Source organism: Hemicordylus capensis, chromosome 5 (genome assembly GCF_027244095.1).
Source record: "Hemicordylus capensis ecotype Gifberg chromosome 5, rHemCap1.1.pri, whole genome shotgun sequence".
NCBI lineage: Eukaryota > Metazoa > Chordata > Lepidosauria > Squamata > Cordylidae > Hemicordylus > Hemicordylus capensis.
The window spans coordinates 243,408,095-243,423,315 of NC_069661.1; the positions used below are offsets into that span (position 1 = coordinate 243,408,095).

A 15,221-nucleotide genomic window follows, 5' to 3' on the forward strand; every position below is an offset into this window, starting at 1 on the left:
CCATTTAGCACTAACATAATTGCTGTCCTTGCTTCCCTGTGATGAAGTCTCTGGTCCAAACCACACAGCACCTTAAATGTGTGATTAAGCAACATGGTCAAGTCTAGCTGCTTCTCTTTTTCAACAAAGAACCACTAATTTTAGTCGAGACAGTGGCGCAAAGGAATGGGGCCGTTGCTCCGTGGAAGAGCATCTACTTGCATGCAGAAGATCCAAGGTTCAATCCCTGGCATGTCCAGGTAGAGATGGGAAAGATTCCTGCCTGAGACCTTGGAGGGTTGCTGCCAATAGACAATACTGAGCTAAAGGGACCAATGGTCTGATTCAGTACAAGGCAACTTCTGGTGTTCCTAAGGGAAGGGGCTAGCCATCTTTCTGCCCAATTATTCTGCTCCAAAGCTGCTGGTTACCTGCGAGGTGACTGTTTTTATCAACCGGCTATTTCAAGAATAAATAGCAGCTTCGGATAGGGATCATTCAATGGACACTTCAGTCTCCGACTTTCTGATGGCATATTAGCCTTGTTACATGTCGGTGGCGTGCAACTTGAATGTAGCTGAGGGCTCCATTCAGATAGCACTATACTAAGCCACATGAACAGAACTACGCAGAGATCATACTATGTGGCAAGCTTTCTGTGTGAAACAGCTCCTCCATACAGATACATTGGCTTTCAGATTGCCATTAGAACCCATTACACCATGCACCTGCAAAGGTTTTTTAGCTTTCCTGTGATGGGGTGAACATTTCTAAAAAGTGGAGGCAAAACCACACTGTGTGTGTGTGCGTGCACGCTTGCACACAGACACACAAATACCCCTACCTCGTTCTCGCTTTCTCTCCTGCTGATTTCCACCCCCCCTTAGTTTTCCAGCTTGGAAGATGATCTTTCTGTTAGTGAACACTCGTTTGTCCCGCTTTTCATGGCTTTATGCTAATTAAAGCCAACTGGAGTTCCTTATAAAAATACAGAGTCTCTCGATAACACCAATTGGAAAAGAAGCAGTGTGGTGTTAAAGGAAGGAGATATAGGCTAAACTCTGGAAAAAAACTCACTATAAGAGCATCTCAGCAATGGAAGTACCACCCTGGGATCCTGTGACATACTATCCCTTTAAAGAATAAATAAAACCTACAAGGGGATAATGTCTGTTGGTGGTGTGCATGGAACTGTGCCTCCGTGGTTCGGTGCCAGTGGGGTGGTTCTTTAAGGGTGGGGGGTGCACTTACCCCTCCCACCACTTCCCCCCACCAGCACTCCTTTTTTAAAAAGAAAAACTTCTTGGAGCAGCAATGTACCTCCCTGCCACCCCTGCCCCCATTTTTGGCTGGAAGTACTGCGTGCGTGCCTGACATGCTCACGCACACACGGTGATTCTGGCCACTTCTGGCCGAAAATGGGGGCAGGGGCAGCAGGGAGGTACACTGCCGCCCCAGGAAGTTTAAGAAAAAAGGAGCACCGGTGGGGGGAAAGCGGTGGGAGGGGTAAGTGCACCTCCCCACACCCTTAAAGAACCACCACCACCCCAATGCCGAACCTTCAAACTGCGCCACGTTCAAACTGGTTCGAAGGCCTCTGCAATGGCCTCCGGATCGGTTCGTGCACATCCCTAGTGTCTGTTGGGAATGGCCTGTCTCAGAACAGGGGATTGGACAGTTTGTGGTTCTCACTTGAGGAGGGAAGTTGATCCAGCAAAAAGCATCACTTCACTTTCTTTGGTGTGTCATTCTGTGAAACATTCCCACTTTATTGCAAGCTGTTTCGCTTGGAAACATCGAACCCATTGTAATTGTCTTGGCAATGTCACAGCTCTGTACTCTCCTAGCCTGGCGGAATTTGGTGAGATAAGACAAGGGTGGGTGTTTTTCTTCCAACAATCTCATAAACCAGAATCGGCGCTTTAATAAGATGATTGTCCAAGCATCTGCTTGTGGTGAAGGAAGTAGTGAGCTTCAGAGCTCAGTGTAAATCCCATTAACTTACTTTTAGAGATTTAGGGGCTTAGTTGGGGAATGTTAACGTGTGTGTGTGTTTAGCTAATCACATTCATTGCGATCAATAAATGATGCACATGTACTTTAGCAGGGCTTTCAGAAGCATCCTGCAGAAATCCTGAGAGATGCCCAAGATGGAGCGTTGCTGGATTTTAAAACTACTTTATGATATTTGTTTCCATCAGAAAGCAGAGAAGCAGTTTTGCTGTATCTGTAGTCTTAAAAATGAACAAGAAGCATCTTACAACAAAACCAATAATGAAATTCCCTTATCTGATGAGACTGTTTTAAATAATGAAATGAGTCTCAGCAATGACAGGTTGTCCACCTTCCTTATCAAAACCTTGAGATCGTTTTATCATGGCAGTCGCTGAGGACAACGCACCATTTCCCCGGCGGAGTGATCCTTTTGTCACCCCTAGGGTGTGCTCAGCAAAACATAGGAAGAGATCCATTTTTAGAGGTTCAGCTTTGCACTGTCTAACCGCATGTGCTAACTTGAGAACAGAGAGGGCGGTCTGGGCATGCCTCTTTGATTTAATTGCAATGTGTGAAGAGTCTTGGAAGTAATGAAGTCCAGGATTTAAAGTGGTGGTTGGGATGGGTTGGGTTGAGTTGTGCTGCGCAGGCTAGTAAAACGTTATGGTTACTAGGAAGATTCAGTTATTCAGGGGGCATGCCTGTACTTTGGACAGAGAGTAGGCAAATTAAAATTATTTTTGCCTTTTCTTCCTACTTCCATAAGACAACATTTCTCTCCTCCTTTTAAGTCCTTCCAGGTGAAGACTCATGACTGCAACCGTTACTTCAAAGGGCCCTGAGCCTGCTTCAGGGTTACACAGTAACGTGTTGTACATTGTAACTACAGTATGGCTATTATTTTTTAGTACTGAGAACATTTATATTCTGCTTCTCAACAAAACATTTTTCAGTATATAGGAAAAAAGAATACCATGGTTCCCTGGCTCACAATCTAATTGCAGAGCGCTTTGAAATATTTCTGATCCAATATTATTATGGCATAAGATTTAATCCAGTCTTACGGCTGAAAGTGCGGAAATAATTCCAGAAGTGAAATGTCTGTCAGGGGTTCCGAACTTGTACTATTCCAGATAAATTGTAGCTGAGGGTGATGGGAGCAACATCTGGAGTAGCACAGGTTGGGAACCCTGGTCTACGTTCATAAAGTTGAAAAGGGGGAAGTAGCGAAGGCCAAAGCTGTAGTCGCTATTCATAAATAATTGAGAATAACAGTATCATCTACTTAAAATACATAAATACATAAGTGGGTATATATTAACTTTGGGTCTACAAGAAGCCTTTCTTCTTGAAAATTAAACTTGTAAACCTCTTATTTTTGTCATTTATCTCCTGATTTGGGTCAACTTTATGCATAATGCATTAACCAGTGACTGAGTGCAGCTAGGAAAAGGGAAGAAACAGTTAGTTAAAGGCAAAACGGATTTGTATTACTTGCGCCAGATAAGGGCCCTTCACCATTTGTCTGTGCGCAGATACAGTCTGAAGATTGCATCTCAAGCTTTTTAGAAGGTTGAAGAATGGCGACACACTGGATCATGGTTACTGTGCTCCTTGAACAAGAACACAACATGCATTATAAGTAAATAATAAGACCTGTTAGTGTGTGTGTGTTTTGTAAGGGAGCCTTGGTTCCATTATGTTAGGAGAAAAGCAAAGCAAAAATTGTAGGGATTTTTGCTTAGTGCATTTGCTTCATAAAAAAGAGATGAAACTTTCTCATTTCCTTTTTAAAATAAAGTGTTCCAGTACCTCCCAAACTGGCAAATCACATCTAATATAGAAAATTGAATTTGCTCCCTTTTTGCTGCCTTGTGGCAAATTTTTGTGCCTGAAATATGTGGGTGGTTTATTTTTTAATGAGGACTCTTCCAGCTTTCCTTGTGCACCTCATCCTTCAGCTGAAAGCAGTGTGCTAGAGGGCTGCTACAAGGTTCTGTATGAATTAATCGTTCGTAGAAAAGAAAGAAAACATGTTGATGTGACAGAAAAAGAGACATCTCCCTCTTTGTCTAAAAACTTCTCTAAAACTGACCAGAATCAGAAGAACTGCATAAAGAGTTGTACGTGCCCAGTGTCAGGATGAGGGTGACTTTGGGCTTTTGTGTTTTGAGTAACAGCTTCCTCCCATGCCACACGCCAAACCATTTTTGAATCAATGTCTATTTCTCTTTAGCATCAAAGCATAAATACTTGTATGTGGATCAAAAGGATTCACCAGCACTTGTAATGAAGGGCCATCCATTCAGAATAATTACATGTTAATCAGCTGCAACTTTTAAAATTGTAATTATATTTCAGTATAACCTATTTTAGAATCATTGGGATGACTGGAGTACCAGGTGGGTGTTGAAGTCTGAAATATGAGGTTTTTCATATTAATTATGTGGAGTTTCACATAAGAGATTAGTAGAACACTTAATGTCATTATGTTGTTTTACAGGCTCACATTTTCCCATTGGGGTTGTACCTCCCAGAACAAAGTCACCAACCCCAGAATCTTCAACAATAGCGTCTTATGTGACTTTGAGGAAAACAAAGAAGATCGACCTAAGACTGGTATTTAAAATGATTAAATGATATTATTTGCTTTCTTGGGTGCTCCACCAGCATGGCTGACTCAGGATGCCACTTCAATGCAGTAGGGTCAGCAAAAGTCACTATTACCATTGAAAGCATCCTGCAAAGATCTTGCTTGGCAGACAATTCAATAGGAATGTAACGATGGCCAAAATGGGAAGTCACGTAGCACTTCATGCTCTGTAGAGAAAAGACTGACTCCCCAGATTTTCAGCATGGGCTAACTAGGTATTTTCCATAATGTCTATAAAGCAGCGGTTTCCCAGGTTTGATAATGTTAGACTACAACTCCCATCATCCCCAGTCACAATGGCCAAAGGGGACCCAACAACATAAATGGCCAAAAGGGACATAAACAACATCTGGGGACCCAACACTGGGAACTCTGGCATAGAGCGTATCTGGAAACGGGCAATAAAGGAAATTCAGCTTGTGCAGTCAGAATCGCACTGGTGCAGTGTTGCACATACAACACTTCACAGGTATCCTCATCAAGGCATTTTCAGCTGGTAGAAAAGAACCCGCTTGCCAAACACACACGAGCTTGCTACATCAGTGCAACCCATGCTGTGTGTCACTGGAGACTGGGATGTGAGTTGGTTCAGCCTGGTTATAGCAGTTCTACTTCTGCAGCACTGTTAGCAGGTATCTGAGCTGGCGCTCTGTGAATGGATGTAGTCGTAGTATGTGTGGCATTTCTTACAGTGCAGCAATGCCATGTAGACGGATATCTTTGGGGTGACAGCTTGAGAACTGTGCATTGTGTCACCAGCCCTGTTTCAAGTATGTCAGTAGCTAAGTATTGAGGGCAGCACAATATACCCCATTGCAACCGTCTGGTAAAGCTGTGCCCCTCAGAGATTGCTTCCCTTTCAGAAATGGGAGGAGAGCTGGTCTTGTGGGAGCAAGCATGAATTGTCCCCTTTGCTAAGCAGATTCTGCCCTGGCTTGCATTTGAATGGGAGACCGCATGTGTGAGCACTGTAGGATACTCCCCTTAGGGCGTGGGGCCTCTCTGGAAAGAGCACCTGCATGCTGGCATGCAGAAGGTTCCAAGTTCCCTGCATGGCAACTGCAAGGTAAGGTTGGAAGAGACTCCCGCCTGCAGCCTTGGAGAGCTGCTGCCAGTCTCTATACAGGTGAAACTCGGAAAATTAGAATATTGTGCAAAAGTCCATTAATTTCAGTAATGCAAATTAAAAGGTGAAACTGATATATGAGACAGACGCATTACATGCAAAGCGAGATACGTCAAGCCTTAATTTGTTATAATTGTGATGATCATGGCGTACAGCTCATGAAAACCCCAAATCCACAATCCCAGAAAATTAGAATATTACATGGAACCAAGAAGACAAGGATTGTAGAATAGAACAATATCGGACCTCTGAAAAGTATAAGCATGCATATGTATTCAGTACTTGGTTTGGGCCCCTTTTGCAGCAATTACTGCCTCAATGCGGCGTGGCATGGATGCTATCAGCCTGTGGCACTGATGAGGTGTTATGGAAGACCAGGATGCTTCATTAGCAGCCTTTAGCTCTTCTGCATTGTTTGGTCTCATGTCTCTCATCCTTCTCTTGGCAATGCCCCATAGATTCTCTATGGGGTCAGGACAGGCGAGTTTGCTGGCCAATCAAGCACAGTACACTGTATACTTTTCAGAGGTCCGATATTGTTCTATTCTACAATCCTTGTCTTCTTGGTTCCATGTAATATTCTAATTTTCTGAGATTGTGCATTTGGGGTTTTCATGAGCTGTACGCCATGATCATCACAATTATAACAAATTAAGGCTTGACGTATCTCGCTTTGCATGTAATGCGTCTGTCTCATATATCAGTTTCACCTTTTAATTTGCATTACTGAAATTAATGGACTTTTGCACAATATTCTAATTTTCCGAGTTTCACCTGTAGACAATCGTGAGCTAAATGGACCAAGGGTCTGAACCAGTATAAGGCAGCTTCTGAAGTTCTGTGGAAGTGCTGTTCTGCAATCCATTGTCTTTCCTTTCAAGGAAAGGCCGAGAAGTGCAGTGGAGCAGCTATGCTTGGCGGAAAGCACTCGCCCTCGAATGACACTGGAGGAGCAGATGGAAAGAATCAAAAGGCACCAGCAGGCTTGTCTGAGAGAGAAGAAAAAAGGACTGAATCTTATTGGAGTCTCGGATCTCTCCCCTTCACAGAGCCCATCCCTTGTCAGAGAGAACCCTTTTAAACTGTCTCAGGTATGCCTGCCAAAAGCTGTATCACAGTGGATGAAGTTGGAGACTTGTTTCTGTGTTGCATGCTGGAAAACACACACTTGTGTATAGGAGCATGAAATTCCCAACGGAAATTGAGTTTCCAACTGGGGCTTTTTAAAGGGAGAGTCAGAATTGCACTTGAGTATAATTTGCCTGTGCAGTATGCACTGCCACAGTAAATAAATAAAGTTTTATTGGTGGTTATTTTAATTTGTTTCATATGATTTAAGTTTTTAATTGTTGGGTTTTAATTGTAAACTGCCCAGAGAGAGATAAATATGAAAATACTACACACATCTGTGCATTCTCCTTGTCTGTGCACACTTACTTAGTTGCCTATTTAGAAAGCCTACAAAGGGAGGGAGAAAACCCTCAAAACTGGGAATTTCATTGGTTCACTGGTTAAGAGTCTGTGGGGAGTAGCAGTGGGGTGTGTGTAGGAGGCAGCTTTGGCAGTGGTGGGAGAAAAGGCTACACTTGATCAGGGTCTGAGTTCTTGAGGAGCTAGAATATTCACTTTTCTTTTATCATTATCTGTCACTTTTTAACATGGTCTAACATAATACAACTTTTGCACGACTTGGATTTTTGAACTGCACAAATGTTCATTTGGAATGACACATTTTGTGTCTGGTTCCACATTAAAAAGGGGGAAAGCCCTGTTTTCAGCTAAGACCAGAAAAGCTTCTGATGAAGCTCCAGGTTGATTGAGCTTTCCTTCCCATGGGAGTGAGAGAAATGTTGGCCCAGAGTGGGAGCAGAAAGTTAAACACTTAACTATTTGTGTTGGTGTTAATCCCTGCTGATCTCAGGTTGATGAGGAGTATGAGACTCTTAATGGGCTTAACCCAATTTTCCTGCTCCCCAAAAACATGGGCTTCTCTTCTCCATCCCCTATTTTTTGAGGGGGCAAGAAGAGTCCCTGAGTATCTAGATCAATCTTGATGGTAAAAAGAGAGAGAAGGCTAATTAATGCTTGCCTGGAATTCTGCTTTACCAATACTCACATAGACAATGTGGGCCTCTCCCAAGCATAGAGAGAAGTGTCCGTTACCTGGGATACCAAGAAATTATGGCTTGCTGCTACTATGCCATGGGTATGTGCATGTAGTTATTATGCACATAGACAGAAGGATTTTCATTTATGTTCAGGTTGACCATAACATGTATATGGTTTGGGTTTGAGTAGAGATAAAGGCGATGTTTAAAAGTACATATTTCTTTACCAATGTCTGTCTTGTCTGTTCACAATATGTCAAACCTGTTCTGCAGAACCAAAGGAAGGATGATTTTGTCTGTATTACCAAGGAATTGGAGTATGCTATTGGAGTGGATGATGGGGGCCCAAGCCATCAAAACTGTGCAGAAGACGCACCCTGGCTGAAAAAGAGTGATCATGCAAATGAACATAATTCCCGTTTCATTACTCAGGTACTGCTTTCCCTTTATCACAGGAAGACCTTAGCACAGTTTTCCAGGGACTCAAGTCTGAAAACATAATCCAGAATTATCACTTGTTTAGTTAGCATAGAGTTCGCACACACAATTCTAGAATCCTTTTTTCTAATCCTCTTTAATGTATTAGTATTGAGTATTCACACTAACTTATTTATCATTACATTTCTATACTGCCCCATCCAACAGCTCTGGGTGGTTTACATTCTTTCACTGTTATTGTTGGGTTAATGCTGCTCAGATAGTCCAAAGTTAACTGGACTTTCTTTTTTAGTAAGGGCCTACTTTTATAAACTGCATTGACTTAAGTGGTAAATATAAAATCTCAGTGATTGAACATAGAACTTCTCTATCTACTTTCCTCTTCCCTGTAGTATCATAATTAGCATTTTTGTCCTTTACATTTGTATCCTTTCTCAGTTACCAAAAAGTGAAAGTCCACTGTCACCAGATGCATTAGAGCCAAAGGAAGACAATCCCAACGAAGGGGCTCAAAAGCCAAAAGATTTAGAAAAGACAGAAGATCCTGATGACAGGTAAAGGGAATCTAGCCTACTAGTAGCACCAGATTGCTTGTGGAATTTCACAGTTAATCCTTCCATTAATCTGACAAGTATCTTGTTCTGGCTTAACAGCAAAATATAATAAAGTGGTTTCCTCCTCTTTTTACACACACTAAAGTCCTGCTGTGCTCATCTATTCCGGACTGTTTACCTGACGCATGAGAATAAGCGTAAAATTCTCTATCCTCAAAAACATTTTTTAAAGTCTTCAAATCCACCTAAATGCTATAACAAAATCTCTGACTGGGATTTCAGACTTTGCATGGAACCTGAGTCTTTGGAATGCATGCTCTCCCCTCCCCTGTCCATGTCAGCTGCAGAAATATCCTACTTCTAATTGAAGTTAAAAGCAATCCGAGATGGTTTGGTTCAGATGTCACAGCCAAACTGGTTTCTCTTTAACCTCATTTAAAAGTAGGGTTCTTCTGAGACTCGTGTGGGCAGCAGGGTGGGGCACACGTTTCCAAAGTTCAGGGAAGTTACACGGAACCAAGATCTAACTGGGCTTGCTTGATGTCTGAACCAGCCTAGTGTGTCATAGACCAGGAGAGGGCAGAAGAGAGGTTGGGCTCTCCTTGTATTAACACCTATTTCTCAGGCTCGGTGTCCCTCAGCTGTGAAACAGAATATTAACTGGTTGCCCTTAACTAAGCTGCCAGTTTAGGGTTTTTGTTAGAATCCCTGACATGTAGCAACTCAGATGGAGATGTATACTTGTATCCCTGCAGGCCATCCCAGTGTATGACTCATAGGATGCCATAGGCAACTGCATCCTGAGTTTCCATTTTGCATCTGGCTCTGCTCGTGAAGCCATTAGAGGGATCTTGGGGTCATGGTGGACAGCTCATTGAAAGTCGACTCCATGCGCGGCAGCTGTGAAAAAGGCCAATTCCATGCTAGGGATCATTAGGAAGGGCAGCTGAAAATAAAAATGCTAATATTATAATGCCCTTATACAAATCTATGGTGTGGCAACATCTGGAACACTGCATACAGTTTTGGTCACCATATCTTAAGGATATTGTAAAACGAGGAAAGGTACAGAAGAGGGCAACCAAGATGGGGCCTGGAGCACCTTCCTTATGAGGCAAGGCTACAGCATCTGAGGTTCTTTACTTTGGAAAAGAGACAACTAAGGGGAGACATGATCAAGGTGTATAAAATTATGCATGGAGTAGAGAGAGTGGACAGAGAACAATTTTTCTCCCTCTCTCACAACACTAGAACGAAGGGTCACCCCATGAAACTGTAGGTCGGGAAATTTAGGGCCAACAAGAGGAAGTACTTTTTCACGTAGCACATAATTAATCTATGGAATTCTCTACCACAGGATGTGGTGATAGCCACCAGCTTGGGTGGCTTTAAAGGGGGCTTAGACAAATTCATGGAGGACAGGTCTATCAGTGGCTACTGGTCTGGTGGCTATAGGCCATCTCCAGCCTCAGAGGCAAGATGCTTCCAAATACCAGTTGCAGGGGAGTGTAGAAAAGAGGGCATGCCTTCACCTTTCGCCTGTGGGCTTCCCAGAAGCATCTTGTGGGCCACTGTGGGAAGCAGGATGGAGTAGATAGGCCTTGGGCCTGATCCAGGAGGGCTGTTCTTATGTTCATATGTAATTTGCCCATATATCAAAATTGTCTGTAGAAATCTGCTTTGGGTGCCTACCTTCCAAAATGGGGTGGGATGTCTAAAAGCCTTCTCAGTGCTACAACCCAATGTATGGATTGCCCTTCCAAGACACATCTATGAGGTGCTTTAAATATATATATATATATTCACCCAGACCTTTAGTGACCTCTTAATTTTTGCAAGTTTTTCTGTGACGATTAATTTCTCATGGCTGATGTTCTACTTGCTTTAACAAGTTTGTTCTTTTATTGTGTGTCACTGTTAGTTCTTACTGTGATTGTAAGCCACCTTGGTGGAAAGTCTGAGATCAAATAGTTAAAATAAAAATGAATGATTGTTAGCAAAATTTCATTCATCACCCATCCTCTCTTGCTTCTCCCCCCGTATAGATTAATGCGCACACAATGATTGCTGAAATTACTTCATATGAATTATTTCTGAGAGCCAGCATGGTATAGTGGTTAGAGTACTGGACTAGGACCAGGGAGACCTGAGTTCAAATCCCCATTCAGCCATAATACTACCTGGGTGACTCTGGGCCAGTCACTTCTCTCTCAGCCTAGCCTACTTCACAGGGTTGTTGTGAAAGAGAAACTTAAGTATGTAGTACACCGCTCTGGGCTCCTTGGAGAAAGAGCAGTATATAAATGTAATAATTATTATTATTATTATAATTATTATTATTTTATTTCTCCCTTTGTTCTTTCTAAGCACTGTGCTTTCATCACAGTCAGGGTGGATACCATGGGGGGAAAAACCCTAATCTAATTTCTCTGGACTTCCAAAGTTGATTTTTAAAGTAAAAATGCAAAGTAAAAGGCAATGACTGACTTTTTCTCTCTCGTCCCTGCTTCCACACACACACACACTCCCCTGTCCCTGCATAATAGAAGGGCATAGATTTCAATATTGGGTTACATGATCTCATAATCCTATATATCACAGTTAGCATTTTTGTGTTCCAGACTTTTATTGAAGTGGTATACAATATCAGTTAACCTAATTAGAACTTAGAAGAAACTCTATATCTTTTTCCCCCACCCACCCAGCCTGAAGAATGAGGCCCCCGTTATAAATCACAAACCTGAAAGCAGCACAGAGGAGAGTGAAGAAGCCAGCATTCAAGACCCGGAGGACACCATTTCTTCATTTGAAATGCCAGCACAGACTTCAAGAGGGAACTCTGCAGCAGCAGGTTTGCTTAAATATATGTAGATGGTCAGACACACCATTACAGTGTGCACTGCAGTGAATTCTTTCTATAAGAACGCAAACGCCATTTTAAAAAAAAAAGTCCCAGCTCCCAGATGAAACCAAGGTGTTTCTGGCACAGGACAGTGACATGATCAGCACCAGCACTTTAATTAGAGGCATTTGTGGAGACCTAGTGTAGGGGTTCCCCACCTATGGTATTCCAGATGTTGCTGAACTACAACTCACACCATCCCCAGCTACAATTTGTTGTGGCTGGAGATGATGGGAGTTGTAATCCAGTAACATCTGGAGTACCACAGGTTGGGAAACCCTGACTTAGTGTGAAGCCATTAGGGTGCTACAGGGGTGACGCTTCAGTCATCCAAAATAACAATTTAGATTTTGTCCTAGGAAATAATCTGAAACCTCCAAATATTGGGGGGAATGTGTGTACAGTGTCCACAAAACTCTAGTCTTTTGTCCTTCCTGTCGGGATGCAAGAAGTTCTGGCATTGGGACATATCTCACCAGAACTTGAAGAACTTGACTGCCTGTTGGCCCAAACACAATTCGAAGTTCTGGCACTCCATCTTTAAAGTCCTACACCATGGATGGCCCCATCATCAACTCCCATCATCCCCAGCTGCAATATGTTACAGCTGGAGTTAATGGGAGTTGTAATCCAACAGCTAGAAAGCCTCCTGTTGGTCACCCTGTTGGTCTGCACACCCAGCAATGGTAGAGCCTCTTGTTGGTTGGCTGTGCCCTGCACACCCAAGATCCTGGGTACCTGAAAGATCTGCCTGCGTACCGAGAGAGTCATCAGAGGACCTTCTCTGGGTGCCCTGCCACCTGAAGTGAGGCAGAGAGATCATTCACGCAATTAAAAACTATATTCTACCTGGGCTTGGAAGCTGTGAGTGCTCCTAATTTTTGGTTGTGTGGAAGCAAGGTAGGAGGAAAACCCAGGAAGTAAGGTTGGAGGAAAAGCTACCCAGTTTTCCTCCTACCTTGCTTCCACACCACCAAAAATTGCGAGTGCACACAGCTCCCAAACCTGAACAGAACACAGTTTTTGATTGTGTGGAGTGGGACTTCTTGTGTTTTGGACTAACAGTTTCTGAGCGCTCTTCAGAGGCATATCAAAAGCCTTGTTCTCACTGAGCTAGACTGCACCACTACTTTATTAAAGACAGAATTCTGAATTGCATTAAGATAAGACATTAGATAAGTTAGGACTTCTTTTCTTTTCTATGCAGTCTCTTACCAAAGAATCATTTGAAAGCTTAGCTATTATTGGACAAGGCAACTGTTAGGAAATAATAACTGGCTGAATAACAGGAAGCAGAGGGAAGGAGTAAATGGACAGTTCTCCGAGTGGAAGGAAGTGAGATGTGGGGTCCACCAGAATCTGTATTTGAACCAGTGCTACTTAACCCATTCATAATGATTTAGAGTCAGGGTTGAGCAGTGAGGGAATCAAGTTTGCAGATGACATCAGGTTATTGAGGGCCATGAAAACCCAAGCAGACTGAAGAGCTGCAAAAACAGCTCTTAAGATTGGGTTGGATGAACAGCTAAAGAGGCACATTACAGAGAAATGTAAAGGGGTTTTTTTAACATTGTTTTTAAAAATAACTTGCGTTGTTGATGGGATCTGAACTGGTAGGTTCTGTCTAGGAAAGAAAAAGAGATCTTGGGGCTATGGGGGACATCTCAATGCAAATGTCAGAATTCTTCTAATATGAAAACTCAGCCATCAGTGGTGATGGCCACTGGCATAGATGACTTTAAAAACAGATCGACAAGTCCAGAAACCTAGATCTGTACCTAAGATCTGAAGTAGGGTTTGGATGTTGGGTTCCATACCGCAAGCAGAGTAGAATATGCCGATAATGGTGGTTTTGGACACCACACCTGATGTCAGCATATCCTTCCCAACACCAGGAACTGGACGTATGCACTTTCCCAGGGCTTTCATGGCTCTGCTTTCAAGGTGACATATGAAGCCGCACTGTATAATGTGCACTGAAATACTTAGTCTTTGTGCATATTTATGTCACTGTTTTAAGTGATACTTTTGAAATCTTGCTCGGTTTTCTCACTGTACATGTTCTTTCCCCCTAACCAATTTTGGAAAGTCCCTCTGTTTTCTTCCTGTGCCCTTCACTGCATAGCAACCTTATCTGAATAATCACAGTTCTCAGAAGGGTCACGTTCTTGTCTCTGTCTGGTTACAGAGGACAATTTTCCCTTTCAGTGGCTTGTTTTATTGCTGCATTGTGCGTTAAAGGTGTCCTATCTTTTTTATTGTTTTGTTGTAAACACTCTGTTTTATGGTTTTATTGTAAGCCACCCCAAGCAGCGGTGTGCTGGAGGGGCGGGATATAAATATTTTAAATAAATAAAACAGCTCTCTATCTTCTTCTTCAGCTCTCCCAGCTTCTGCTGAAACTATTCATGGCTGACTTATGGACCTATGGAAATAAGATGATATTGTACAGTCAGTTTTATGAAATCTATGAAATTCATAGTTTTGATGCTTTTGGCCACAGAGCATCGTTTTAATCACTTCATGGAAAATGTTTATTCCAAGAGAGCTTTAAATGCCCCAACAGTACCCTCGACGATCTGGAGACTGTTCTTCTGACACCAGCCTGCTGCTAGGATTTCCATCCACGTAACTAAGGGTTCTTTTTGACATGCGGCCTACAATCGGAACCTTCACTCCTGGGTTTTCCCCAGCGTGAGGTTTTTAATTATGAATTCAGTTAAGTTTGAATGTTTGCTTCCTTCATTCGTTACTTTTACAGATCACCACTTCAACCTCATTTATGCTTTTAAAAATGGATCATGTGTTATCTTCACCTTTTTTGATTTGTAAATGTTTTATTCTCTATTTAAAGTGTGCCAATTTTTATTATTGCCGAGTTAACGGTGTACCCTGTTTCTCCTCTGTAATTATTTCTCGGTCAAAATGCAATGTCAGTTACTGCCATACTGTTAACATATACATGAATGTTAGTGTTTACTTTTCTCTCTTGCTCCTTTTTTAAATGAAGGGTAGGGATTTTGAGGTACTGGGCTCTTCCTCTGTTGGAATAGGGTGTGTACAGCAATAAGCAGGTATTCAGTTCCCAGTTAGTTTGTGTACAAATGTAATTATGTTCATTGTGTATATATTATACAATGAGCACAACCAATGTAAGTATAAGAAGCCACTTACTATTGTTCAAATGCAAATGTTCATATCTCATTTCTTTTATATCATGTTATAAATAAATGTTGATGTTCTTAAGCAATTGTGTAGATGTTGTTTCTGCCAACAACAGAAATTTGTAACTGGAACAACAAAAAAACTCCAGCCTCTTTGTGTGGGACGTGAGAGCAGTCTCTCTTGTCTCCTAAAGTTCAGGTGAGAATACGGGGTGAAAGTGTGAAAGACCATGTGGCAGTTTAGTTCATGTTGGTGACTAAGGATAGAATCAAAAGGTCATACATGGCTTTGTGGTGGTGTC

The 15,221-nt window shown here is 42.3% G+C and overlaps 1 protein-coding gene across 20 annotated transcripts in view; it reads left to right on the forward strand.

Moving 5' to 3' along the window:
• The window catches only part of PLEKHA5 (pleckstrin homology domain containing A5), a 261,638-nt gene extending 246,637 nt beyond the window's left edge, over positions 1–15,001 (forward strand). For all 20 annotated transcript variants that reach the window (XM_053252332.1, XM_053252331.1, XM_053252335.1 and 17 more), the window contains 6 exons: positions 4,478–4,593; positions 6,635–6,844; positions 8,135–8,293; positions 8,738–8,853; positions 11,559–11,704; positions 14,137–15,001. In XM_053252332.1, the coding sequence (XP_053108307.1) occupies positions 4,478–4,593; positions 6,635–6,844; positions 8,135–8,293; positions 8,738–8,853; positions 11,559–11,704; positions 14,137–14,171 (782 nt within the window). In that variant the 3' untranslated portion in view covers positions 14,172–15,001. The remainder of the gene's footprint in view (positions 1–4,477; positions 4,594–6,634; positions 6,845–8,134; positions 8,294–8,737; positions 8,854–11,558; positions 11,705–14,136) is intronic.
• Positions 15,002–15,221: the final 220 nt, after the last annotated feature.